The following is a 24,915-nucleotide window of genomic DNA, read 5'->3' as shown; positions in this document are numbered from 1 at the left end:
ACTGTCAAACAAAAAGATTGATGTTTGGGTTTGTTTTAGCACACATAAAGTTAGAAAACTACACTAAGCAAGTGAATTATGGACCAACATGTAAATCAAAACACTGTAGTTAATTAACTAAGGCTTAGTATAGGACTTTTTCCCAATGGTGGCTACTTGTTTTAGCAGGAAAACAATTTGAAGCATACAGCATGGCTTGATAAAAAATCTCTAGAGTCCAAACTGATATACCAGTCTCCACCAGCACAGTATCTGGATTTAAACCCTATAGAAAATCTTTGGTCTATATTGTATAAAAAACTGCAAATGGTAGACCACCAAATGAGGAAAAACTGTCCAAAATATTTCTCAATTTTTTTTTTGTACCCCTGTGTATGTATGTATGTATGTATGTGTGTATGTGTGTATGTGTGTATGTGTGTATGTGTGTGTGTGTGTGTGTGTGTGTGTGTGTGTGTGTATGTGTGTGTGTGTGTGTGTGTGTGTGTGTGTGTGTGTGTGTGTGTGTGTGTGTGTGTGTGTGTGTGTGTGTGTGTGTGTGTGTGTGTGTGTGTGTGTGTGTGCATATACATAAACACTTATAAAAAAAACTACAAACTTTTTGCAGGTAGTTATAAATAGAGCACTTTGTCCCATTGATACCATGGACTTTTGAGAAACAAGGTGGTAAATCTTTTCGATTTAAGTACTTAAAAAAAAAAGTTAAATTATTACTTAAAAAAGAAAGTTAACCCTAAAAAAAATGTAACAACTAAAAATTACTATCCTTAAATTTTTTAAATAATTTAAGAAATATAGTTAAACATAAATCAAAACCTGAAACTTTTCTTCACAAAGTGGAAAAAATTGGTGAGATTTGACAGAGCATTCATCTGATGAAAGTTTTAATACTGACTTAGAAGGCTTGTGAAAGACTTTAAACATGTCTATTAAATGCACAAAAATGTATACAAATCATACTAATAGGCTAAAATATGGTAAAATTATTTATATACAGTATTCATATAAAGGAATAGATACTTAACATGCATAGACAAAAATGGAAAAAAACGAAAGAAAAAAATCTGCTACCTTCATTTTTAGTATCAGAAAAGGCTGCAAAAGGAATCTCTTTTTCTATCTCATAGTTTTTATTATACATAACCACTACCATAATGATGTACATAAATATTGAAATACATATAGCAAAAATTAAACATCTGACTGGTTTAAATCTCATACTTCAATCTAAAATAAAGTAAAACTTGCATGATGCAACTGTGAACTGGGTAATGAGACTTTTTAAAGAAAAAGAGAACATAAAGTGCATTTTTATTGTCGATTTGCTAACGTAAAAACTAAAATATAAACTAGGACCCGGTAGATAACTGAATAGGCGCTTAAGCGTTTCTTTGGACATAAACGATAATTTACATGATGATGAATCTCAGGAGACTTAAAAAATTAACATTTTCTCATGCTTTTTTTTTTTGTGTTTTTTTTTTTTTTTGTTTGTTTGTTTTTTTTTTAATTTGTTCCCACTAAACTTATTCTTGACGCTTCTGCATTCATTCTCTAAAAAAGACAAAACATTACTATTTTGAGGATATTCTCTCGTTAATACCAGTTTTCAATGGCTAAAATTACTATTTGATAAAGTTAGAAATAGGCTCTACTCAAAAAAATTTATTATCTAACTGTTATATTTAATCGAAAAGATAGCATGATTTTTCAAAACACTCTCTAATATGTAAAATAAATAATTGTTGCAAGTCTATTTATTAAAACCATGGCAATAACCATCTTTTAGATCTTAATTACAGAACTCTCGTTTAGCTCCGTTTTTTGGATATTTCTTAGAGAATTGTCGAGCTAGCACGGAAAGAATTTTTTTTGAAAAAGAGATTATGTTATTAAATCAAGATCTTAGATATTACCAGGCATGGGGTTGCTCAATTAAAAAAAATTTCAAAGTAAAAAAACTAAACTACAAGTTATAGATCTTCTAGTTTAGTTGATAACTACAGGTTTGTTTGCTTACACGTCATAAGTTAATTTACAAATTTTTGTCATAAGTTAATTTACAAAACATTTAATGAGAATGGACTGCAAAGTTGCCTACGTTTTGCGAACCGCTTTTGAATTTAGTTTTGAATGAATATCAAATAAAAAAATACATTAATATATTAACATACCAAAAATAAAACCAGCATGTACTTTACATTTGTTGTTTGATTAGTGTTGGTATGTGATATTCAAGGGGGTTTTGTTCACTTTATCTATAGAAATTTCTTCATTGAACTGCATAAATATAATTACACTAAAAAGCAATTGTTACTACATATAGATTTATTAAAGATCAATCAGATAGCACTCGCCATGAGAAAATTGCTCTGAAAAATGCAAGTGACTTCAAGGTTTATCTCCTAGTTTCTATATCTTGAAACCCAATTAGTATCCTATATTAAACTTTACGACTATAATTCAACAACTCCTTTACTTTTCAGGTGTGTAATAAATTTTGTATAAAGGCCGCTTCATATGTAAAGAAAAAATAAAAAAACAATCTCGTATTTTTGCTATAAAACGTACATTTTTTAACAATGCGAACTTTTTAAACTGTTATTATGTTTTAATTTGTTATTATGTTTTGTTGTAAAACCGGTAAAAATTTGATTGAAAATTTTAGGACATATGTAATTCCCCAGATAAGATCAGAGTTAGTAATAATTATTTGTAAATCTAAATAAACAGATTTATATGTTTTACCAGGGCTGTGGAGTCGGAGTCGTGGAGTCGGAGTCGGAGTCGGAGCTCATTTTGGCTGGAGTCGGAGTCGGAGTCGGAAAAATTGTACCGACTCCGACTCCGGTTTAAAAAAAATCTTTCAAAGTTTCATAATTTTCATAAGGATTTTATAGTTGTTACAAAACTACAAGTCCCAGAATGCTCTGAAAGCTGTAGGATATCCAGACACAATGGGAATTGTAGTTTGCAACAACTGGAGGACAAGGAGTTTGACATGTTATTTTTAGGCCTTTAAAACAGTGATAAGCAATAGGGTATTTTGCTGCTTATCACTGAGAATCATATACCACCTCCCTTGCGCTCTCCTCTAGCTTCCGTTAAACTATATAACTTCGTGATCCCCTGACTCCCGACTTAAATTGTCTGGCACTGTGCTACATATTCTTAGTAGAAAGCTAGGCGTGCCACCACCAAGCACCAAAGAGTTGCTCCACAAACAGAAAGACTGTAAGTATTCAATTAGCTTTGTTTCTCTGGAGAGAGAGAATATTAGAAAATTAGTGATTGAAGAAGCTGTTAAACAAAAAGAAGAACTTAATGAATGTCTCAAGGGACGCTTTGTGTTTCTTAACAGAGTGAACTATTGTGCAATCAATGTTTAATTCTTTTTTGAAAAAAATGAAGCAGTTACCAAGACATTGGCAGTAAAAGACGCCAAAACTAATCACACCAGCGAATTTCTCCAGGTCTCAGTAGAAAAGATTCTTAAAGAATATGAACTTAAAGAAGAACAAGTTCTTTCATGTTTGAAATATTGTCCAACTGACAATATTTCAAACATGATTTTGACAAATTCATAATGTTATTAGCGACTGCATAAGAGTTTATTGCATAACCAGAGTTCAGAAAAGTTGTTTATTCAGAAATTGTTTTCTTATAAATATTGTTTAAAGCACTAAGTGGTTGGATTATTTGTTTCATAGTGATGAAATAGCCGATGTTAACATTTTACTACAGTTATTTGTTGTTACGAACAAATAACTGTAGTAAAACAAACAACTATTTGTTGTTAGAAATTGGTTACTTATGAAGGAGTCGGAGTCGGAGTCGGGAGTCGGAGTCGGTCCATGATAAAATCAAGGAGTCGGAGTCGGAGTCGGAGTTGGAGTCGGAACAGCAGCTTACCGACTCCACAGCCCTGTTTTATACAGAAAAAAATTTTGCAATAAAAAGGAAAAAAAAAAAAAAAAGTTTCACAGTAACCAAAAAACAATTTAGAAATGTTTCACGGAAATTCAATCGAGAAAAATTATTCTCAAGAGGTAACAGTATAACAGTTGCAAAATCAATTTTATGTGTTGTCTACTTCTGGCTAAAAGATCCTGGAAGAGTTTGTAACAAAACACGCTCTAGTTCCAGTTTAGTCACATCTTCAAACGCGTCCATTTGTTTTAATTAACATTTTAACAATTTTTTCTAGTAAATAATTTGCTTGATTTTATTTAAAATTCTGAGCAAAAATATTTGGACACAATTACTCTACAACCAGTCAATAATGAAAAATGATTATTATTAAATATATATATAAAAAAAAAAAATCAAAAATAGAAAAGAAAGGATTTTTCACAGAGCGTTGTTGCTTTAAATAATTAATTTACATGAGATGCACTTGATATTATGCACAGAGGATATAAATAATAATAAATGTCAATATTCTTAACACATAATAATACAGCTGCGCGCACCGATAAAAACTTGCTGAGGTGCGCCATCATATGTACTACGGAGTTCTTAGTTCAAACGTCACCATAGAGGGACGTGAACATAATGGTCATAACTTATAAATAATATACACTCTTCGGCAATTAGAATTAAACGACCCTATTTGCAAGGTAATTTTGTCGTTGCTTTAAAGCCGCATACATTTTCACGCCACCTCTGTTAAAATTAATGCGTTGTCTTCATCGTTGTCGCTCGGTTTGTTCGCTCCTGTAAACAATCCAAATTAATAATATTATAGATATGATATCATGCGCCAAAATTAATGATATTATAGATATGATATCATGCGCCAAAATTAATGATATTATACATATGATATCATGCGCCAAGGTTATATACGTCTTCAGAATCAAGGGTTTGACTTTATTTTCTTACTAGATGCGTTGAACTGTTTTAAAAAGCGATGAAAAATATTTTCGGTTGTGTCAAAAATGAAAATTGCATAAATTTTCTATAAAAAAAAAGTTATAATTTTTTCAAAAGAGAAATTCAATATTCAACTTTTAAAAAAATAAGCAAGCAAAATAAAAAGAAAAATAGAAAAAAAAAAAAAAAAAAGGGATAGTAAAATTTTTACTGAATTTTATTCTTTAATTGTTTCGATAAATATTTGTAAAGATGATATTTATCTAAACGTTTAGATAAATATTTTTAAATATATTGTTCATAATGGTGGTATTTATAAGATAAATACTCTTCTTTTTTTCTTCTTTTGAAAGATGTTTTAAAAATGAACGCATTTTAAAAAGCACACTTTCATTCAAAATTTGAAAGATTAAAAATTTTAAAAGTTAACTTTTATTAGTCTAAAATTTTTCTTAAGGAATTTAAAAATGCAAATTTGTCATAATTTCATTCAGAACAGATTAAACACTGAACTGCATTCCATTTTTGCTTTTTCATATAACGTTTTTTACACGACATACTTTCAATACCAGTTCCGCGATATACACGCGAACAAATATACAGCTTTATTTGCATACCTGGAGAATCTTCTAACGTCTCGGGTGAAGCGAGGCCGCGAGTTTCTTTTAAAATACAGCACATAAATGCACTTATGAGAGTTAAAGAACCCATTATTCCAAAAGGAAGAATTTTATGAAAATGAGCAAGAAACTGAGAAACCCATGGTGCTGATGCTCCTCCACACCGACTAATGACTGATAATAAACCCATACCTTGAACTCTAAAGAAAAATAAGAATGCTCACGATTTTCATAATTTTTTTTTTTTTCGACGCGTTTGCTCAAGATAAACTAAATTATGCGAGGACCATTTTCACTTGCAAAATTTATATTATTTTAATGTTAAAAAAGCATCAAAATTATTTTTGTTTCATTTTGATATCAAGTAAAACATATTGCAAACCTAACAACTGTCGGATACAATTCTGCAGACCAGATATATAGAACATCAAACGAAACGGTAATAAACAGTTTTCCGATCATTCCAAGAGCGATTCTCCCCCACATATAATCTTTGAGAAAAAAAAAAAAAAAAAAAAAATAGCACAAAAAAAGAGTTTATGGGTTTTACTTACTTCTATAATAAAAAAATGATTTTAATTTTTAAAACTTAATTTTAAGAATAAAAACCGCAGCAACAAATTTCCTGTGATGACTGTTGCGCTTTTTATCGCTTTTTACTTTTTTTTTTCGTAAATTTAATTTTGCTTAGTTAACTTAGGGTTAAAAAGTGTGTGAAAATTCTGTTTTAACTAACGTAAGATAAATAGATTACTTGCAGTAGACGGTATGAAAGCTACGCCAATGCAAGACAAACCAGCAGTCATCATTGAAAATATTGTCGTCGGCTTTCTACCTAATCTAAAAATAAAAATGTTGAAACAAAATTCTACACTGTAGAATTACCATCATTTTTTTTCAAATCTTAAAATTTTGATTTTATAAACTCCCCATTATGTTTCTATGTTCTTTCCGTCCTTTTTAAATTTTTTTTTTTTTTAGGTTGTAATTTATATTTTGTATAGATTAATAAACATAACAAGCTTGACTTTCTTATGGAGACGCTTTTGTACCTGTTGCTAGAAATTATAACGACGATAATGGCGGGAAATTCAACTAAACTTGTCAATACAAAATTACGATATTGATTGCCACCCAGATTATCAGATGCCAAAGATATTCCATAAAAAACCATGCTATTAACAAACCTAGATAAAGATACACTTTCGTCATCAAAAGAATTCAAAGAATCATTTCGAATCATACTAATAAAGCTCGTCTAAATAATGCTTACCATGCAAAGCACTGGATGCTAGTAATTACAAATTTGTCCTTAGGGAAAAAAAGATCTTTCATTGAAGCTTTATGACCTATGGCAGACATTGGTGGCTCCGACAACTTTGCGTGTGGCCACGGTTTTTTATTTCTGCTAGCTATTTTGCGCAGAACTTTCTCTGCTTCTAACGGCTTGTTGCTTACACGAAGCCATCTCACTGATTCTGGGATGAATCTAAATTACAAACTAAAAAAGATAACTTTTTTGAACTCCAATAAATTTCACCCTTTTTTTTCTTAGTTTCAATAAAATTGTCTTTACAAAATGAAAACATTTCAAATTTAATAGTTAATAAATAGTGAAAATTTATTTGTAAAAAAATCGTTAGGCTGCTTGTACACGAGGAAATATACGCACCGGTAAAATAAAAGAAGAATAATGTACGGGATGGATACGATTATCAAAAGCGTTCTCCAGTTGGGTATGAGCCAAGCCTGAAGAGCCATGATGCATAATGCAAAAGTAAAAGCAAACCAAATTGTGGTTCCAGATAAACTCCTGTATGATGGGCCAACAAGCTCAGTTGCTAAAACAAAGAGTGTTAGCATAACGCCTCCTTGTAAAATGCCAATAATTAGACGCAATACAAAGAAAAGCCAAAAGTTGTGAACAAATGCGCAAATAAGTGACGACACTATTATTCCAGTCCACGACGGGATTAAAACAATTTTACGACCATACCTAAAAATAAAGTTATTTAAGTAATGAAACTGCAGTTGTAAAGTTATAAATAGGGGCCGACGATGTATCGTACATCGTACATCGAAAACATACATCGAATCTATACATCGTACATCGAAACCAGCCATTGATATAGATTTGTTGTTTAGATGTACATCGTACATTATAAAAAAGATTTATAGTTCTGACCTTTTTTTATGATTGATATGATTTTTTATGATTGTTTTTGTAGACAATTTTGTTACTTTAGGATAGTTGTTTAGTTGCTTGGGTTCAAATTTCGATTGATTGATATTAAAGAAATGAAACCTATTTATATTGATTGCTTTAATAACCATTTTTAATACAACATTAATAATTAAAATGAAATCAAATATTGTTGCATTTGATAACATTTCAATTAAATTTCATTTAATATACTTGAATGAAATTAAATGGAAGTGTTTTAAGTTAAAGCCTAAAGAAAGAAACGAAAATATATTAATTTATAGATATAAAATACTGTAAAACGATAGATGGTACGATTTACGATGTACTACGTAAGCCTTATACGAAGCGTTTTTGATGTACCATGTACATCTTACATCGAATTATGCATCGTACATAGTGCATCGAACCTGTACATTGTACATCGCCTTTTTTTTGGCGATTTACGATGCGATTTGTCGGCCCCGAGTAATAAGATTCATAATATTTTGGAACTTATTTTAATAGTATATTAGTATGCTAGCCTGAAAACTTAGTTTTTTTTCAGCACCAGACTCCTCAATTAAAATTTATTTGCAATTATTACCTATCTGAAAGAATCCCCAAGGTGATTGCTCCAATACCCCATCCAATAAATAATGCAGAGTTAGCCAAAGTAGAGTGTGTCTTTTTTTCACACACAAGGTCCCACTAAAAGAAAAACTCTGTTTATAAAAACAATATAATAGGTGTAATAAAAAATTGTAGACGACTAAAATAATAATATAATAACATAGTAATAGAGAATGCATAATCGAATATTACTTAAGAACAGTGGGAGATGTCTTTTTGTTGCCGACCATTGATAACAGTTTTTTTTTTTTTTTTCAAACAAAAGATTATTATTTTAATTAAAGATTAAATATGTAACTTGTTACCACAGCAAAATGTTTTTTATTTGCTTGGGAAAAAAATTTCATCGGAGAAAAATATTTTCTTCGTATGCATCGGTTTACTTATTGGTTAATAAGTTAATAAAAAATCAAGGCTGGCAGCTGGTCGTGTAAATTTTAAAGCCACTTGAGATTATATGAGAAGGTTTAATGAGACAAGAGTTTAATACCGAATCTTAGCTAGAAGCACTCGCTATTTATTAACAGTTATGTAAGAAATAATTTACCTGAAAATAAGAAAATATAAGTTAAACTTTATTGAAACTCAAATTCTGTTTTTAAATGCAATAGCTTAAAAAACACAAAGTTTGGCTTTTTGTTTTTGATATTCACAAGTAGTTTAACTAAAATTTTACCTCAGTGACAATCGAAAACTCTTTCGGATGAATGAACTCCCAAGATGTTCTGTTCATCTTGCAATTATCCTCGTAGAGGAAATCCCCTCTCAAAAAAACACCCGTTCTATTGCATTCAGAGTTGTTCAGAGCACAACGCCACCCGGGGTCATTCCCAATAAATGACATGATGAGAGTATGATATGCAGAAGGTATTATCATTAAACAGAATAAGCAAACCAGTAGAAATTGCACCCTTCCGAACTCACCGATGTGAACCAAAAATTCATCTACATCCAACACTTTATGAGGTACGTTTCCGTTTGTTAAAATTGAATTTTCATCAGCTATTGTTTCCACGTGTTTTGCATCGTCGTCATTTAATATAATGCGCTGAATCCTATTTTCATCTGGATAGTCTCCTTGGCTCATTGACATCCTTGACATCTTTCTAAAGATGAAGTTTTTTGACTTTGTCCAGAACATATTTGTCGTTGTTTAAAATCCACAACGGTAAAAAGTGTTGCTTGCAAACGAGGTTTCTGTAAATATGAAGTTGCTGCGCCTACCGCTTTCATTTATTTAAACAAACACTTGTAAAGCGTATTCAACTAAAAAAGTCGTAATTTAAAAAGTACTTATTTATAAGCTCGAAAACTTTTCACTCGCGCAGATAATAAACGAGAATTATAAAAGTCTTTCACATAAAATGTGGTTTCATAAAATATCGCATACACTCTTATAAATCGCAATTGGATTAATTTAAAGTGGCTTTAATTAAGTGCAGTTCATCGTAGAAAATTCTTTTTTCAGAAAGATGCTATTACAATAAATATCAACGTACTCTTATCACACTCGCACTTTTCGTTTTTTAGGATAAAAGAATGATTTTGCAACTAAAATTGGACGTTCAATTTTTAACTATTAACCCTGTTGTTTTTTATTCTCATTCAACTTTATATTACTTTTAAAACCAATTAGTGACAGCCACACTTTTGTTCACAGCTATTTGGATACAATAGTTACCATTAATTCTTTAAAGCCAGTTGAGTGATTGCTTTTATCTAGAAGACAGATTTTTAGAATAGGCAGACAGGTTAACGCTTTAAAAGGCAAAAGTTTACGCTTGAAACAGTTTTATTAGTAAAGAAAAACTTCATTATTTAGTAACATAAATACACACGTGTTTAGAGAGGGATTAATTATGAAAGCTTTATAAAGTAAATCATTAAAGCAAGCGACGCTTAAAACTGGGAGATTGAGTTGAAAATACAATTATTTGATACAAGTGGCGGTTGATGTAAGATTGACCATGCTTTAGCTAAAAAAGCTAACACCGAACAAAGGTTTCTTTAAAAAATAAAATACACATAAATAATTCCATGAATTACAAACGCATAATAAATGCTCTAAATTATTTGCTTACACTTTTTGCCAATTATTAGCTTCCGTTATAGCTTAAATCAAGAATAGAAAATTTTATCAGACAGCATTTTTATGGAATCCATCAGAAAGTTAAGAAAAATCTTTCTAAACAAAAAATCTATAATCATTTCGTGTTACTTATTGTAACATGAAATGATTATAGATTTTTGCGGCTAAAAATGTGTCAGTACACAGAAGTACTGACACATTTTTAGCCGCACAAAACAGAGTTTTTTTTGTGTGACTTTCATTGTTTACTTTTTAATAGATTTTTACGAATTTATCAAACGCTTGTAAATTTGATTATTTCCTCTAATTTTTCTTAATTCTTGTACATTTGCGTGTTTTAATCTATCTTTACTGTTTTTTGATAACATTTCAAAATTAGGAAAAATGACTAATGCCTAAAAATTCAACGTAAAGAAAGCACTAAAAAGCAAAAAATAAATTATGATAAACAAATAAAAAATTATAATAAATTCTATTAGGCAGGCAAAGAAATTTTCGTACGATGATTTCAGTAAAAGGCACTAAGACATGTTTATTCAACATTTGAAACCTGTTTGTGAATTTAGAAAAAAGAAAACAAAAGAAATTACAGACGGGACACGAGATAATAGTTTTAAGTCCGATATATTCATAAACACAGCTTATTTCAGTTTAGTTATTACATTCGGTAGAGCTTTACATTGCTCATGAACGTCTTGCGCCATTTTTAAGGTTGTTTTAATAACAATAAGACAATTATTACTATTGTTAAAGATAGCATTTACTGTTAAAGATGGTGTTTAGCTATAGCTTCTTTAAAATTAGCTGTAACGTGAAAAGAGAAAAACTCAGAATAAGTTATTTCATTCATGTTTCTACTTATCTGTATTTGCCATCACACGATGATGTGATGCAGATAACTGCAGATAAACTGCAGATTAACTAGGTTAAATGATTTTAATTGTAGATAAATAAGTTGATGATATTAATGAAAAAATTTTCTACGCATTTTTCAAAACCATTTTCAAACAAAAATTAAAATTAACTAAACCAATAGAAATAACGTACAATATTTTGACCGTATTGATTTCATCCTTTAAAAGTGTAACAAAAAGTACATAACGGCAGTTTGCTTTCCACAATATTACGCTAAATTCTTGTATTGTTCTCACTGGATCATATTTCATTTAATATTCCTTTTAAATTAACCGCAGATAATATTTTCAAACCATCGCAAAATGAAATGCATGGCTAAGTTTTTTAACAGTCCCTCCTGTCATTGTTCTGATTATTAGATTTGCTTTAATAAAGTTCGAAAGTTCTTCGCATTCTAGTGACCTCAAAACTTCTCATTGTTTACCTATGAATGTGGAAATAGGATACAATATTTGGATTTAAATCCCCAGAAAATGACAGTTCATCTTTGGGAAGTATGGAGAAGTTGCTTTGATGAACAGACGTCACACTGTGCACTCCTGAGACCGCCAGGGTAAATTTTGGTTTACTCTAAATTTTTTTTTTTATTTAATATTAATGGATTAAACAAAGTATTTTGAAATAATTTTTAAAATCTAAACTAACTTTTAAACATAGAAATTTTAGATTTAATTAATTAAAATGTCTAAAATAAATTGCGTCATTTTATGATTGCATCATCTATTCTATTTGGTACTAATTGTTGCAATACCGATGAAAACAATTACTACAGTTAAAAGCGATCATATAAAACTTATATTTTTTTGTCAAAATGGCCGACGAAAAATGTCTAATTTGTGCATGTTGCTTTATTTCCTTTGGAAAAGGATCACATAAACTTATTAAAGTAACTCCCGCATTACAACTTCACATTCAAAATTTGATTTGGAGAGAATATGATGTAGAAAAAGAGTGTTGTCCAAAAAACATTTGTAATTCTTGCAAAACAAATTTATATGCATTGAACAGGGGTGAAACATCAAAATTAAATGATTGGATTGAGAAAATATCTCAAATAAACAGACAAAAACTCAGAAGATCATCTGATATTAGTGAAATATCTGAACAGATCACAACAAATAATCAAGATATCGTTGATAAAATTGTTAAAAAGATATGTCCTTCTTGCTTTTCTACAATAGGTATGATTTCCTTAAACAAATTAAAAATATTGTATAACTTGTATATTTTAGTTAAAAAACTATTTCTTCAATTATTAAAAAAAAAGTAATTTAAATTTAGCATAGAGTCTATGCTAGTCAATGCATAGTCTATGATAGACTTATTAAATATTAGTGTATTATTTTTATATGTTTTACAAATATAATAATATCAGAGTTTTTTCTACCCTAAATTTCTATTTAGGCAAAGGAATTTCTCACTTTTGCTGTAAAAGTGAAGCTGTAAAAAACCTAATTATGTTGGCTGAAGGTCTTGGAAATGTATCCAGTGAACAAGTTGCTTCTGGAATTCTCAAAATAAAAATGAAAAGAGACGATATTAAATCTGGAGACAAGTTTCCTTTAAAAACAATCTTCTTCTTGTTGTTGGCCCACCTGATAATAAATGCACCAGAACATCCGTTAAAAAGTTATCTCTAGAAACTAAAATGGAAATCTCTAATACTCTAAACCTGAGTAAAAGAAAGACTAACCTACTTTGTAAACATATGCGACAAAATTTAGGGAAGAAAATATTAGAACCTAATATTTCAATCAGATAGAGGAGCTGCATAATGTATTTTCAGATTTTTATGATGTCAAAACTGAATCATTCATTTCAGGGGATGAAGAGATAAGTCGTAGTTTAGTATTTGTAAAAGATACTTCTGATTTAATTCTTTATATGATTAACGAAAGAAGTTTGAATCCTTATAGCACTATTGCTAGGATTTCCATTGATGGTGGACAGGGTTTTCTTAAATGCATTATAAATGTTTTTGACCCACTATGTAGACATACAACTTCAGAAAGTCTTGATGATTGTGGTGTAAAAAGATCATTGGTTTTGGCTTTAATTGAAGATGTTTCAGAGCATAATGGTAATCTTAGCAAACTATTGAAACCACTAGCTCTGAGTGATGTAAAATATTCAATAGCATTTGATCTAAAATGTGGTAACTCTTTATTTGGTTTAAGCAGTCACAGCGGCAAGTATGCATTCTCTGGTGTGAAGGGGAAAGTACTCTTGAGAGCAGAAAAAAAAGAACCTTAGGTTCAATTGATACCAACTACAACAAGTTCATTGAAGATGGATGTAAAAAGAATCACATGATGGAATTTAAAAACTGTATTTCTCCTAGAGTTGTGTATCTTGATGAACCTCTAGAAACTTTAGTAGAATATCTCATTCCTCCACCAGAGTTACACATTCTAATTGGTATTACTTCTATGTTTGTAAAAATATTAATTACATTGTGGCCTGATTTTGATTCGTGGCTTAAGTCAAACTATATAATCTTTAGAGGTTACCACGGAACTGGTTTGGATGGTAATAATTCACAGAGGCTTTTAGATAAATTAGATAATTTAGAAGTTGACCTTTTAAGTGCAGCCTCTATATTACCAAATATGATATTTCTCCAACCTGTAGTTAACTGTCTTAGAAAGTTTTCAATTATTAAAACAAAAGTTTTTAGCATGTTTATTGGAGAATCTATTGCTGAATCAGTTTTAGATTTTAAAAAAGCTTTCGAAAATCTGCAGCTTCATCTTCTGGAAAAGTTTAACTACCAATTAAATATTAGCTGGAAATTTCATATTTTAGTATGTCATCTTGTTCCTTTTCTTCAGCATAGTCAGTTTGGGCTTGGTGTATATGCCGAGCAGGCAGGAGAAAGTGCTCACCACTATCACTATCAAGTATGGAAGCGATACAAGTGTCGTTTGGAACACAATGATTATGCAAAACAGCTTAAGAAAAGTGTGATTGAGTTCGGTATAAACAGTTTCAAGTAGTCCTTTTCTCTCATTTTTTAAAATTTTTAATTATTGTGAACTTTGAAATGATTGAATTATTTTATAAGGAATTTCAATATTTCATGTTAAACTGCTACATTTATTGCCTTGATGTTATATTGTTAATCTAGAATTTATCTTAATTTTATCATTAAAGATCTCATTTTTTCATTTTAAAGTTGTATTTTTTGTAACAAAAGTTGTTTTAGAAGTGTAATACCCCTATAAATTTTGAAAAAAATCCCCGCCCTCTCATATTACCCCCTCCCCCTCCATATGTTATTTTAGGTAAAAACTATTTTTGCAAAAAAAATATGTTTAAAAGTTAGTTTAGATTTTAAAAATTATTTTAAAATACTTAACTAAACCCAATATTAATAATTAAACAAAAAAAATTAGAGTAAACCAAAATTTACCCTGGCGGTCTCAGGAGAGCACAGTGGTCATTGCGACAACTAAATGGAGTCTCAAAGACATCTTGAGTTTGCTAAATCTTTTTACTTGTTATATTGTCGTGTTTTTACCTTTTTGTATTTCTTAACCTTGTAATTTTTGCATAGTTATTTTTTATTTTCTTTATTTTTAGTTATATTCGATATATTCAAATAGTTTAGTCATATTCGATATATTCACATAGTCATTGACCCTAGATCGAACTTATTTTTAAACATCCCAGTAGAAACTTTTAAACATGTTTTATTTACGGGTTCATAAAAGTAGCTCTTTACTAAGTCGAAGGAACTAAAGATTTTTTTCAGACCTTATTGCAGAAACTTACAACAACCGGAAACAATTAACATAAAAAATTTCAAGTTCTCTAACGCGAGGACATCAAAACGACAAAATGTGCAAAAAAAAATCTTTCAAAAAAAACTCGAATGTCGTAGAAAAAGATCGTTCAAATGTCATAAAAGGCAACATATTCGGGACGCTCCCTGAAAACTATCAATAAACAACATATTAACCTTTTCCATACGCAACAAAGTTACAACAATGATTAAATGAAGCAATTAAACAAGATAAAGCCAGATGAAACAAGATAAATCCGAAAACATTGGAAAACTTTCTTAAATATGAAAAAGAAAAAAAAAAAAGTATTTCACATGAATTTATTCAACTTACGGCGCACAAATCATTCTTTTTTTTAAGTTACTTAAAGACCAGAGTTTAAACAGTTCGTAGTATTCAACGCCGTTCGCCAATTGAGGTTTACGCGAACTTTTTGTATGCGACCGTTTAAAGTTTGCTTTTAAAGCTATATTCAGTAAATAGAGAAAGATATATTGTTATACATTTTATTGCATGAATTCTCTCCTTAATGCGAATAGCGAGCCGCCTAAATTTTCCTAGGGCTCTACGAAAGCGTATTTTCTTTGTTCGTTTTTAAAGGAAAAAAAAGTAAATTAGAAAAACGAAGAACTTTTTATTTTCCGAATGAAATTAATCTTAAAAGTTCAACATAAGAGATTTAACTTCATTTTCGTTAGTACAGTTGGCCAGTGAAACTTTTTCCTCTCAAGAATTCGATCATGCTGATATATCGAGTTGGCTACTATACCCATCATTTATTGCGCACGGTTTTTTACTTTCTAAATAAAGAAATCGGTGATTCAGATTATGACGGCATATAATTTAATGTTGCTAGATATCATCAGCTTTAATTTATAATGACGTCAAATGTATTTCCAAAAACAATATGTAATACCTGTTAAGTCGTCTAAGACCTCGGTTGAAGCAAGCCCTCGTGTTTCTTTTAAGACACAACAAAGTAATGCGCTAGCTATAGACAAAGACCCCATTATAATAAACGGAAGTGATTTGCTAAAATAACTGAGAAATTGCGATGCCCACGGTGCTGCAGCTCCTCCAAAACGACTTAAAATTGATAATAAACCTATGCCTCTATTCCTAAGAGACAAAGAAATCAATCAAAAAGATCACGGTCACTACACTAGATATACCAACTACGGATAAATTTTGCCATATTGTATTTAGTTGTTATTTCAAGTACTTAAGAAATACAAACACCTTATAATTGTTGGATGCAACTCTGCGGACCATATCGATATGCCATCATACGATATAGTGATGAAAAGTTTTCCGATCATGCCAAGTGTTACACGAGCCCACGAGTGCTCTATACGATCAATGTAAAAGGTTATACTTGTTCTCAGTGCATTTAGGTAGTTATGTCAGATGCAGCTGTTTTAAAAGTGAGAGGAGAAAAAGTTTCTGAAATATCCTTCCTGACAAAAAAATTCTAATAAAATTTTAATTAGTTTCTTATCTTCTTAATCATTTCCTTATTATATTTATTATCTTCATCTTACATCTACAGGTTTTAAACTAAATAGTTTTTTTTTTTTTTTTTACGAGGAAGCTTATTCGCAGAAATTAACATAGAACTATTTCTAATTATAATTTGCTCATCAATTTTTTAATTAAGTGATTATAACTATCTGATAACCTAGCCAATATTAACCGGTTATTTAACTATTGGAGTTGAACGGGTGGCACTATGAAACAGGAGACAAGATACGATAGGAGTGAAATTGTTTATCGTTTTCTACTTTTTAAAAAATATTTAGACCTTTTTTTAATATTATTTAGTTGTTTTTTTTTTTAATTAGATTTTTTTTTTTTACTTAAATTTTTTTTTTTAAAAAAAGCATTACATAAAATAAATCGTACAGCTCAGAGAAAGTAATTTTTAATTGAAAATACCTTTACAAATTTTCTCAAAAAACTTAATGTACTTTTTGTACGTGCATTTTACCATTTAGCATTAATTACGTTGAAAGACCAATTTTTCAAGTTTGTCGTTTTAATCAAATAGGAAGCAAAATGGTTAGGATTCTTAACTAATCAAAGTTTACTTCCCCATCATTTAATCTATTTGCTTAAATTCCTTTTGATCAATTTGTCATTAATTTTTTTCAAAAAATGTTGCTTTCTGTGAGAATGAACTCTCTGAACTGAAACAAGCGCAAAAGTTCGAAATTTTTTTTAATAAAGTTGATGACCTAATTAAAAAAAAAACACGTAAATTTCAATTACATTTTCATTATTTTGGTTTTTTTTAAGTTCAAAAAATTTTTATTAGTCTAAAAATACCTTTAAATTGCTAAATCGTTTAAAAGCATCGTTTTAAAGAGACCTGAATAATTGATTCTCGGTTTGATAAAAATGAGCCCAAGTGTATAGGACTTTTATAAAAACGAGCCCAAGTGTAACTCAGGACTTTTGATAACTCCTTTTTCTGCGATCATTTTTAATTGTTGTTTCAGCCGAAAAACTGGAAAACTCATTTTAAAACCTTAAATGTTAAGTTCAAAGGATTTTTCGGAATTCATACCAACATTTTTTCAAAAGGGATTCTTATCAATTTATCCAACAATAGAAATTTTTTACATTATATAAAATTTTATCAACTTTATTACCTGATTGATGAGGTATTACAGACACTCCAATACAAGATAATCCTGCAATAACCATTGAAACTATTACTGTGGGTTTTCGTCCGACTCTGAAATGAGATCAACTTTATAATTCCATTAATGTTTTCAGTAAATAAATTACATGTTTAAAAATTTTATCTTTTAAAAGAACTTCTTTAGATATCCCTTTGACGTAAATCTAAATCGGTGGATCCTTTATAAAATAGTCACGTGAATTGAATTTTTGTCCATATTATTTTTTTGCAAAGAAGCTAATTCTACATTGCACAAAAAAAAATACTGACAAAAAACTTAGCGGCAAGTTTAAGATTTTAGGACATAAAAACACGAAGAGCACTCTTTTATACAAATAACTTGTTAGCTACCGTCATATACGTGGCAATAGAGTTGTCAAAGCTTATGACAAATTTGTTTATGACATAATATAAGATGCTATGACATAGTACAAATTAGTCTATAAATAAACAATAAATTTCCCAATCGAATGTCTTTAAATAATTAGATAAAAAAATATTTGAAATAGAGTATCAATTAGTATAAACTGAATTTAGCTCAACATTTAATGTGCCAAATATACTTACTTGTTACAAACCAGTATTGTAATTATTGAAGCCGGAAACTCAATTAAACTTGATACAAAAAAGTTAATGTATAAATTTCCACCCAGATCTGCAGATGCCAAAGATGAACCAAAAAAGACCATAGCAATAACTAACCTGTAAAAAGTTGACTCAATGAAATCAATTTTATCGATTCAGTTTTGCAACCATGTAACATTTTTCAAAAAATATTTACCAGCCAAAACATTGCACAAGCATACTTATTCCTTTCGCTTTTGGAAAAAAGAGGTTTTTAAAAGATCCTTGATTCTTAGAAGAATCAGCCACTGGCGTCAGCGTTGCATCGGGCCAAGGTTTGTTATTTCTGCAAGCAATTTTTCGAAGAATTTTTTCTGCCTCCTCTATTTTCTTATTTACACGAAGCCATCGTACTGATTCGGGGATATATCTTAACATAATTTCTTAATAAAGAAGTAGATGCATGATGTTTCTAACATTGAAATTTAACGACTAATAACAGGTTATATCAAGATAAACTTGGAAATTCAAAAATTTATTAATAAACGATTTGAAAGGTTTTTTTGCTTACATGTATGATGCAAGCAGCAAAATGTATGGAATCGAAACAACTTTTAAAAGTGTCCGCCATTTTGGTATAAGCCACGCCTGAAGGACCAAAGTACATTGTGCAAATGTGTAAGCGACAGAGATAGTTGTGCAAGCCATGCTACGATAGGACGGTCCAACCAATTCAGTTGTCAAAGAAAAAAGTGACAAATATACTCCACCTTGTAATATCCCAATAAAAAGTCGCAGCACAAAGAAAAGCCAGAAGTCGTTAACAAATGCACATCCAAAAGATAATAAAACAACGACAGTCCAGGAGGGAAATAAAATTTTCTTACGCCCATATCTACGATAAAGGAAAGTCTAACAAATGCACATGAGTTTATATATTTTTTTTATCTGTTAGTTTATTACAAATTAAATAGATAAACATTGATGTAACTGTTATGTGGACTATATAAAGACTTTCAACCCCGAACACATATTCTAAGTGTAAGATTTTGGCAACACACCTAATTTTCAGTGTTCACACCCAACTTTCAGTGTGGCCAGAAAGTTATTGACTAAATTGTTGTTAAGTAAATAGTATTTACATGAACTTATTTTGAGGAATTTGCTTTGTGGGAAACTGGTAAAAATTACAAAAACTAAAACCATTATTTTCAACATTTCATTTTAGTAAAATAAAAAACAGTTGTAATAACGGTTATAAAATATAAAAACGGTAAAATAACGGTTTACGTTGCGACTGGTGTCAATAAAAAAAAAACTCCATTTCAAAGAATATTTAATTAACTTTGAAAGAACTTGGTTTGTTTAGAAAAAATGATTGAGAAATTTTAATTATATTTCAATTGAGATTACATTCCATTTTTATTCTTGCAAATGTAAACAATCCCTTAAAGTTAAACCAAGAAGGGTTAATTTGGTTAATCTCTGAACAGCGCTTGGATTTTTTTCAAAATATGCAAACTTCGCAAAACTCAGGGTTGAAATTCCTTAAATCCAATTTCTTTTAAATTATTATTGGATCAGAAAAGCTTTCTTCATTTGATTTTTTGTTCGATTTTAAAAAAATAAAACTCACGATTTAATTTGTAACAAATAAATTTTACCTATCAGCGAGTGTTCCCAAAAGGGTCGCGCCAGCAGCCCAGCCAATAAACAATGCAGAGTTAGCAAGAAAAGAATGCGTTTTCTTTTCACAAATAAGACTCCACTTAAGAAAAAATGTCAATTTTGATTTGCACTCATTTGATTTCAATTTATTAACTCCAAAACTTAATAAAACTTTAAAAAACTTACTTATAGATGTGTTTTTTTTTAATTTTTTTTAAACAATGATTTAATAAGTTAAATTCATAATATTTATCCATAATAAATCCATAATATTTATCCATTAAAGTTCATTTCAATTTTACCAAGCGGACGCGCTCATTATGTGCGAGTTTTTATTTTATTAAATATGTATTCATACAACTTTCAGCATGAGAGGGAAAAAGCACTCATGATGAATTGAAACACAATTACCTAATTTAGTGTTAGTTTCTACGTTAGTTTTTTTAAAAAATCTATTTTAACGGTTACCGCAGTTAATTTACTCAAGAAGAATGCAATTACCTCAGTTACAAATGAAAATTCTTTTGGCTGGATAAATTCCCATGATTTAATATTCATCTTACAGTTTTTCTCGTAATGCTCGTCTCCGCTCGCGAAGATACCAGTTATATTACAATCAGTGCTATTCCCCTGAACACACCTCCACGAAGGGGAATAGCCAATAAAGAATAATATCAAAGTCTGGTTCGCGGACGGCACGTACATCCAAAACATAAGGAGTAACAATAAAATCTGCGCTCTTTCAAATTGACCGATGTGAATTAAAATTTCATCAATATCCATCATTTTCTTTGGAGCCTGCACCTCACTTTTCCCATTTGTGCAATCATTTCCAGACTTCATTTCTGTCGCCGCTTTCATTTTTTGCTTTTTATTTTACTATTTGTATTGGGTAAAATTTCGTACACATCATTAAACTTTCTACTTTAATGTATTTGAGGCAAATAGATTTAATACAGAACATATATATTTTACATGTACTTTTAAAAGCAACAAAAAGTATCTAATATTTTTAAAAATATTGACATTAAAAAATAAAAGTAAAGAAATAAGTTTACTTTATTACTAAAGCTAGAAAAATATTTTAAAAAAATAATACACAGCTATAATTATAAAATGTTAAAACGAACCTCTATCCTACTCACTTTGCTTTTAGCGCTAAATAAAAATATTTACCACGTGTTGTCGATTGTGAAAACTGATTACGAAATTCATCATAGGCCCTCGCTGTCTTTATGTATATATGTTTAACTTTAAAAATTGCACAAGAATTATCTCTAAATGTCGCATTCCTATTTTTTTCTTTTTTAAGAGCAAAAAATTTTACGTGTACGATAAAGAAAAATCGTTCGTTCATACGATATGGGTAGAACAAATAGTCTCTTGTCATTACTTCATTACTGTCATTACGTCAGTATTTCATCTACTTTCTTTACAATGAGTTGTTATTTAAAAAAAAGAAGATACATTTCATAATGAAAACCAGTCCATTAGTTGAATTTCAAAGTAGAGCTAGGTTATTATTTGATGGCTTTTAGAGTCAAATACGGCAGTTATTTTTTACATTTATTTAGAGTTTGGCTAAAAGTAGATTGCGCAAATAAATTCTTAAATTCAACAACTTAAGTCATACGAAATAAAGTTTGTTTGTCGATTAGGGAGGTTTCCTATTTACAAAAAGAAGCTGGGTCGAGTGAAATGCTTGCAGAAATAAAACTGCAATAAAATCATGAATATTTTATTTAGCTGATCTATTGTTAGTTTAAAAAAAATTAGTAAAAATATAATAAGTAGTTCTTATTTTTTACCAGATAAAAAAAATTGGCAACTACAATTTCGTATTGGCATGATGAAATGTAGAAAGCTTTTGATTTATAACTGTTGATTAACTTAATTGAATCTCCCCAATCACCGTGTCTTCCCTCAAACACCGTGTCTTCCTTCAAATGAATCGCGTTAAGCGATACTTAACTGGTGTCTCGCTAGTCTTCTCAGATTTTATAGTTTATTTTATAACCGTAAATGACAGGTTTTCAAAATCACAGAAAAAAAAAATTCGCACAAAATAGTGGTTATCTCAACAAAATATTCTTCTCAATTGTTTAATACATAATCAAATAATACATATCGTCAGGTTAGAATTATTTTGTTCTATCTCTAATTTTAAACGTTGGGAGAAAGTGAATTGTTAATTTTACTAAGTAATGATTACTTTTAAAATACATTTTATTTTTAAATTTTTTTTTCTAAATAGTTTCTTTAAATATAAATCATTTAAAGAATTAGTTATTATTTCTTAAAAAAGTAACAATAAAATTTTAAGTAATTTTTACTTATAGAAAAAAATCAAAAACTTTCTTTCAACGTTTAAAATAGGAGATAGAACTAAATAATTCTAACCTGACGATATTATAATTACATAATACAATATATAAATTATAATTTTGAGTAAATTCTTATGGAAATTACACTGATTTCAAAATGTTTGAAATGAGTTTCGGTAAAAAAAATTGTTTGGTAAACGCCGAGAACTGCTACAAATATCATTGTCTTCCTTTGATCTCGGATGACGAAAAAATCCTAAACAAAATGTGTCTAATAAAATTAACAGCTTTAGAAAACAAATAGTAAATACAACATTTACATTTCTTTAAAAATAACTTTTTACAAATGTAAAAGAAATTTTTAAGTTTACCAAATTTTTCGGACATATTTAATTATTATTTCAAAATATAATATCTTATTGCAGCTTCTTCTTTAATTTTCCATGAAAAAAATTTTGAAGATTTAAAAAAAAAACATTATTATCTTTCCAAGGTAATTGGTTAGGGGGTTCAGGGTGCTATGACTTAAAATTTAATTAACCAGATCTCCAAAAGCAACTTACCTAAAAAGTCCTAACTTTACCCAGATGATGTTTTATCACTTATATATTATTAATAATTAGAATTCAATCAAACAATTCTATACATTCCAGATAATATGAAATTATACAGCTACATAATAAACAAAAGAAATATTTTTAACCTTTCAGATATCTCCGTACGAGTTTGGAAAATTTCATACAAATTCGGATAAATTCGTATAATTTCATGACAGAATTTAACGATTGAATTTTTTACACGAAGTTATACGAAAATTAATGATAAGATCTGAAGAATTTTTGTAAAAATGTGAAAAACTCTGATAAAATAGAAAGTTTGCAAAATATACGAAAAACTAAAACAAAATTTATAAAAACTTGACAAATAATCGAAAACTTTCGGACATTTCCGTTTTTTTAAAAACCTTTATTTTCAAATGTTAGTAGAGTTACGATTTGAAAAGCCATCGATTTGAACGATTGAACGATTTGAAACGCCATCTAAATTAACCAGAGTTAATCGGAGTGATCTGTTTCAATATTATAAAAAGCAACATTATGGCTATATTATAAACAATCCAGACTTGACTTTACATTTTTACCTATTTTTGTTTTTGTCTCAATAAATAGTAAGAGCAGAACATAAGATAGAGAAGAGAAATAGTAAGAGCAGAACATAAGATAGAGAAGAGAAATAGTAAGAGCAGAACATAAGATAGAGAAGATAGAGAAAAATTACATAGAGGTGGACCTAGTAGTTAAGAGCAACGAGGGGCGACTAAGGATATTATAGCCCACTTGTTTTAATTACACTATGAAGTTTACAAACTCCTATAAAAGTTTACTAGTCCTGACCCCCAAAAAAATCATTTACATAAATCACTCTCTATGTAAAATATTCATAACTTTTAAGCAGTAAAACCCTAATTCTGAGGACGAGATTTTTGGGTCGTGTGAAAAAATAAACTTCTTTTAAAAAAGATCAAATAACTTAGAAAGTAATACAAAGTGCAAACTAAGTAACTAAACTAAAAAAATGATAACTTTTTAAAATTTTTTTCTTATAAATGTTTGCAAACCGTTTACAATTAAAGTTCGCTAAGAATAAATAAAGTATTATGTTTAGGTGTTTTAAGATCGTACTCTAGAAAACAAATCATCGCAATTCATCGCCATCTGACTCCAGTTGACATTTCATTTATTTTAATCACCCTCGCACTCAGAAGTAAAAATATATTTATTTATTTTCGGATAATATTCATCATCTTTTGCTAAGAATATTACTTGAAAAAGAAAAGCATAAACTCTAATAAAACTGCAAATTTTTCACCTTGTCTAAAAGATGTTAAGTATTCAGCGGTTTGTTTCCGTAAAATCTATTGGATTGAGAACTTATTTAGTTGGAAGTCCACTAAAGGATAGTTATTTTGATATTTTGATAGGTTTGGATATCAGGTTTTATATATTTTATCAAGTAGTTTGATTTCGTTATCAGAATCTGCTGTGCTATGACAGTTTTCCGAGAGAGATTTCACCCTTACAATGCTTACAGAACTATAAAGACAACCTTTCTTGTTTTATTTAGTTCACTAAAATGAAAGTTAAAACTAAAATTTTTTTAAAATTTCTTATAAATTAAAAATCTCTGTTTTAATGCTGCCTCATCTAGCTCTGCTGGGATTTTTTCTATCTTCATCACACCTGCGGGAGCCACAACTTTTTTAAAATCACGCCGGGAGCCATTTTGCTCCGATTTAAAACTTTTTCCGAGAAGAAATATATTATATTCCTTTTCTTTTCTTTTTTTCTTTTTACTTTAGTTCTTTAATTTTATTTATTTTTTAGCAAAAATCTGTTTCTTTAATAATATGATTTAACTTTCTGATATGTATATTTCAAAAAATTTAGTCGACTAGTGTGTTTAAGTCTCAAGGGACAAAAGAAATCCTGATTATAAAAATTAACTTTTTAATAACCAATTAGACTTTGAGTATCACAGTCAAAATGTCTAAAAAAAATTCTAGTTTTTTGAAAAAAA

At 29.4% G+C, this 24,915-nt stretch overlaps 3 protein-coding genes, 1 long non-coding RNA gene and 1 pseudogene across 12 annotated transcripts in view; 1 reads left to right on the top strand and 4 right to left on the bottom strand.

Annotated features, from left to right (window-relative positions):
- Nucleotides 1-1,355, bottom strand: part of LOC145193183 (alpha-1,6-mannosylglycoprotein 6-beta-N-acetylglucosaminyltransferase A-like) — a 26,305-nt gene extending 24,950 nt beyond the window's left edge. The window contains exons 1-3 of one of the 3 annotated variants that reach the window (XR_016444581.1): nt 1,072-1,354; nt 817-926; nt 599-688 (exon numbers count right to left, since the gene is read on the bottom strand). Coding sequence is in view for 1 of the 3 variants with exons in the window: in XM_090065542.1 (XP_089921668.1) it covers nt 599-688; nt 817-926; nt 1,072-1,219 (348 nt within the window). In the remaining 2 variants the exon portion in view is untranslated. Of the gene's footprint in view, nt 1-598; nt 689-816; nt 927-1,071 lie in introns of those variants that run through there. The other 2 variants (XM_090065542.1, XM_090065543.1) reach the window with 2 other exon arrangements.
- Nucleotides 1,356-4,346: 2,991 nt separating this feature from the next.
- LOC145193469 (organic cation transporter protein-like) lies at nt 4,347-11,687 on the bottom strand. Of its 4 annotated transcripts, XM_090100305.1 has the most exons (10): nt 11,447-11,687; nt 8,987-9,416; nt 8,285-8,388; nt 7,168-7,491; nt 6,769-6,984; nt 6,548-6,682; nt 6,250-6,335; nt 5,878-5,986; nt 5,493-5,695; nt 4,347-4,716 (listed from the first exon to the last, which is right to left on the bottom strand). In XM_090100305.1, the coding sequence occupies exons 1-10, from the start codon at nt 11,563-11,565 to the stop codon at nt 4,655-4,657; spliced, it is 1,788 nt and encodes a 595-aa protein (XP_089956431.1). In that variant the 5' UTR covers nt 11,566-11,687; the 3' UTR covers nt 4,347-4,654. The 4 variants fall into 4 exon arrangements, 2 of the variants coding, with proteins under 2 accessions (XP_089956431.1, XP_089956432.1); XR_016456360.1 differs by lacking the exon at nt 11,447-11,687 and having other exon boundaries at nt 6,250-6,330; nt 8,987-9,678; XM_090100306.1 differs by lacking the exons at nt 8,987-9,416; nt 11,447-11,687 and adding an exon at nt 8,503-8,549.
- Nucleotides 11,688-12,034: 347 nt separating this feature from the next.
- On the top strand, nt 12,035-14,488 carry LOC145187086 (uncharacterized; annotated as a pseudogene). The gene is made up of 2 exons (XR_016456358.1): nt 12,035-12,495; nt 12,719-14,488. The product of XR_016456358.1 is annotated as an uncharacterized LOC145187086 (transcript).
- A 1,225-nt stretch (nt 14,489-15,713) lies between these two features.
- LOC149882611 (solute carrier family 22 member 15-like) lies at nt 15,714-20,941 on the bottom strand. Of its 2 annotated transcripts, XM_090100307.1 has the most exons (9): nt 20,516-20,941; nt 20,011-20,114; nt 18,918-19,241; nt 18,564-18,776; nt 18,350-18,484; nt 17,751-17,836; nt 16,339-16,447; nt 16,016-16,218; nt 15,714-15,899 (listed from the first exon to the last, which is right to left on the bottom strand). In XM_090100307.1, exons 1-9 carry the CDS (start codon nt 20,873-20,875, stop codon nt 15,838-15,840), a joined length of 1,596 nt encoding a protein of 531 aa, XP_089956433.1. In that variant the 5' UTR covers nt 20,876-20,941; the 3' UTR covers nt 15,714-15,837. The 2 variants fall into 2 exon arrangements, with proteins under 2 accessions (XP_089956433.1, XP_089956434.1); XM_090100308.1 differs by lacking the exons at nt 15,714-15,899; nt 16,016-16,218 and having other exon boundaries at nt 16,429-16,512.
- A 1,443-nt stretch (nt 20,942-22,384) lies between these two features.
- Nucleotides 22,385-24,915, bottom strand: part of LOC149882610 (uncharacterized) — a 9,737-nt gene continuing 7,206 nt past the window's right edge. For both annotated transcript variants that reach the window (XR_016456202.1, XR_016456201.1), the window contains exon 3: nt 22,385-22,594. This is a non-coding gene — a long non-coding RNA (uncharacterized LOC149882610). The remainder of the gene's footprint in view (nt 22,595-24,915) is intronic.

The sequence above is a fragment of the Hydra viridissima genome, unplaced genomic scaffold (genome assembly GCF_058129835.1).
Source record: "Hydra viridissima isolate aposymbiotic clone 2 unplaced genomic scaffold, HvirCarnegie_v1 scaffold_10, whole genome shotgun sequence".
NCBI lineage: Eukaryota > Metazoa > Cnidaria > Hydrozoa > Anthoathecata > Hydridae > Hydra > Hydra viridissima.
Note: the sequence above shows the minus strand (reverse complement) of the source record. Positions and strands in the feature narration are given on the sequence as shown.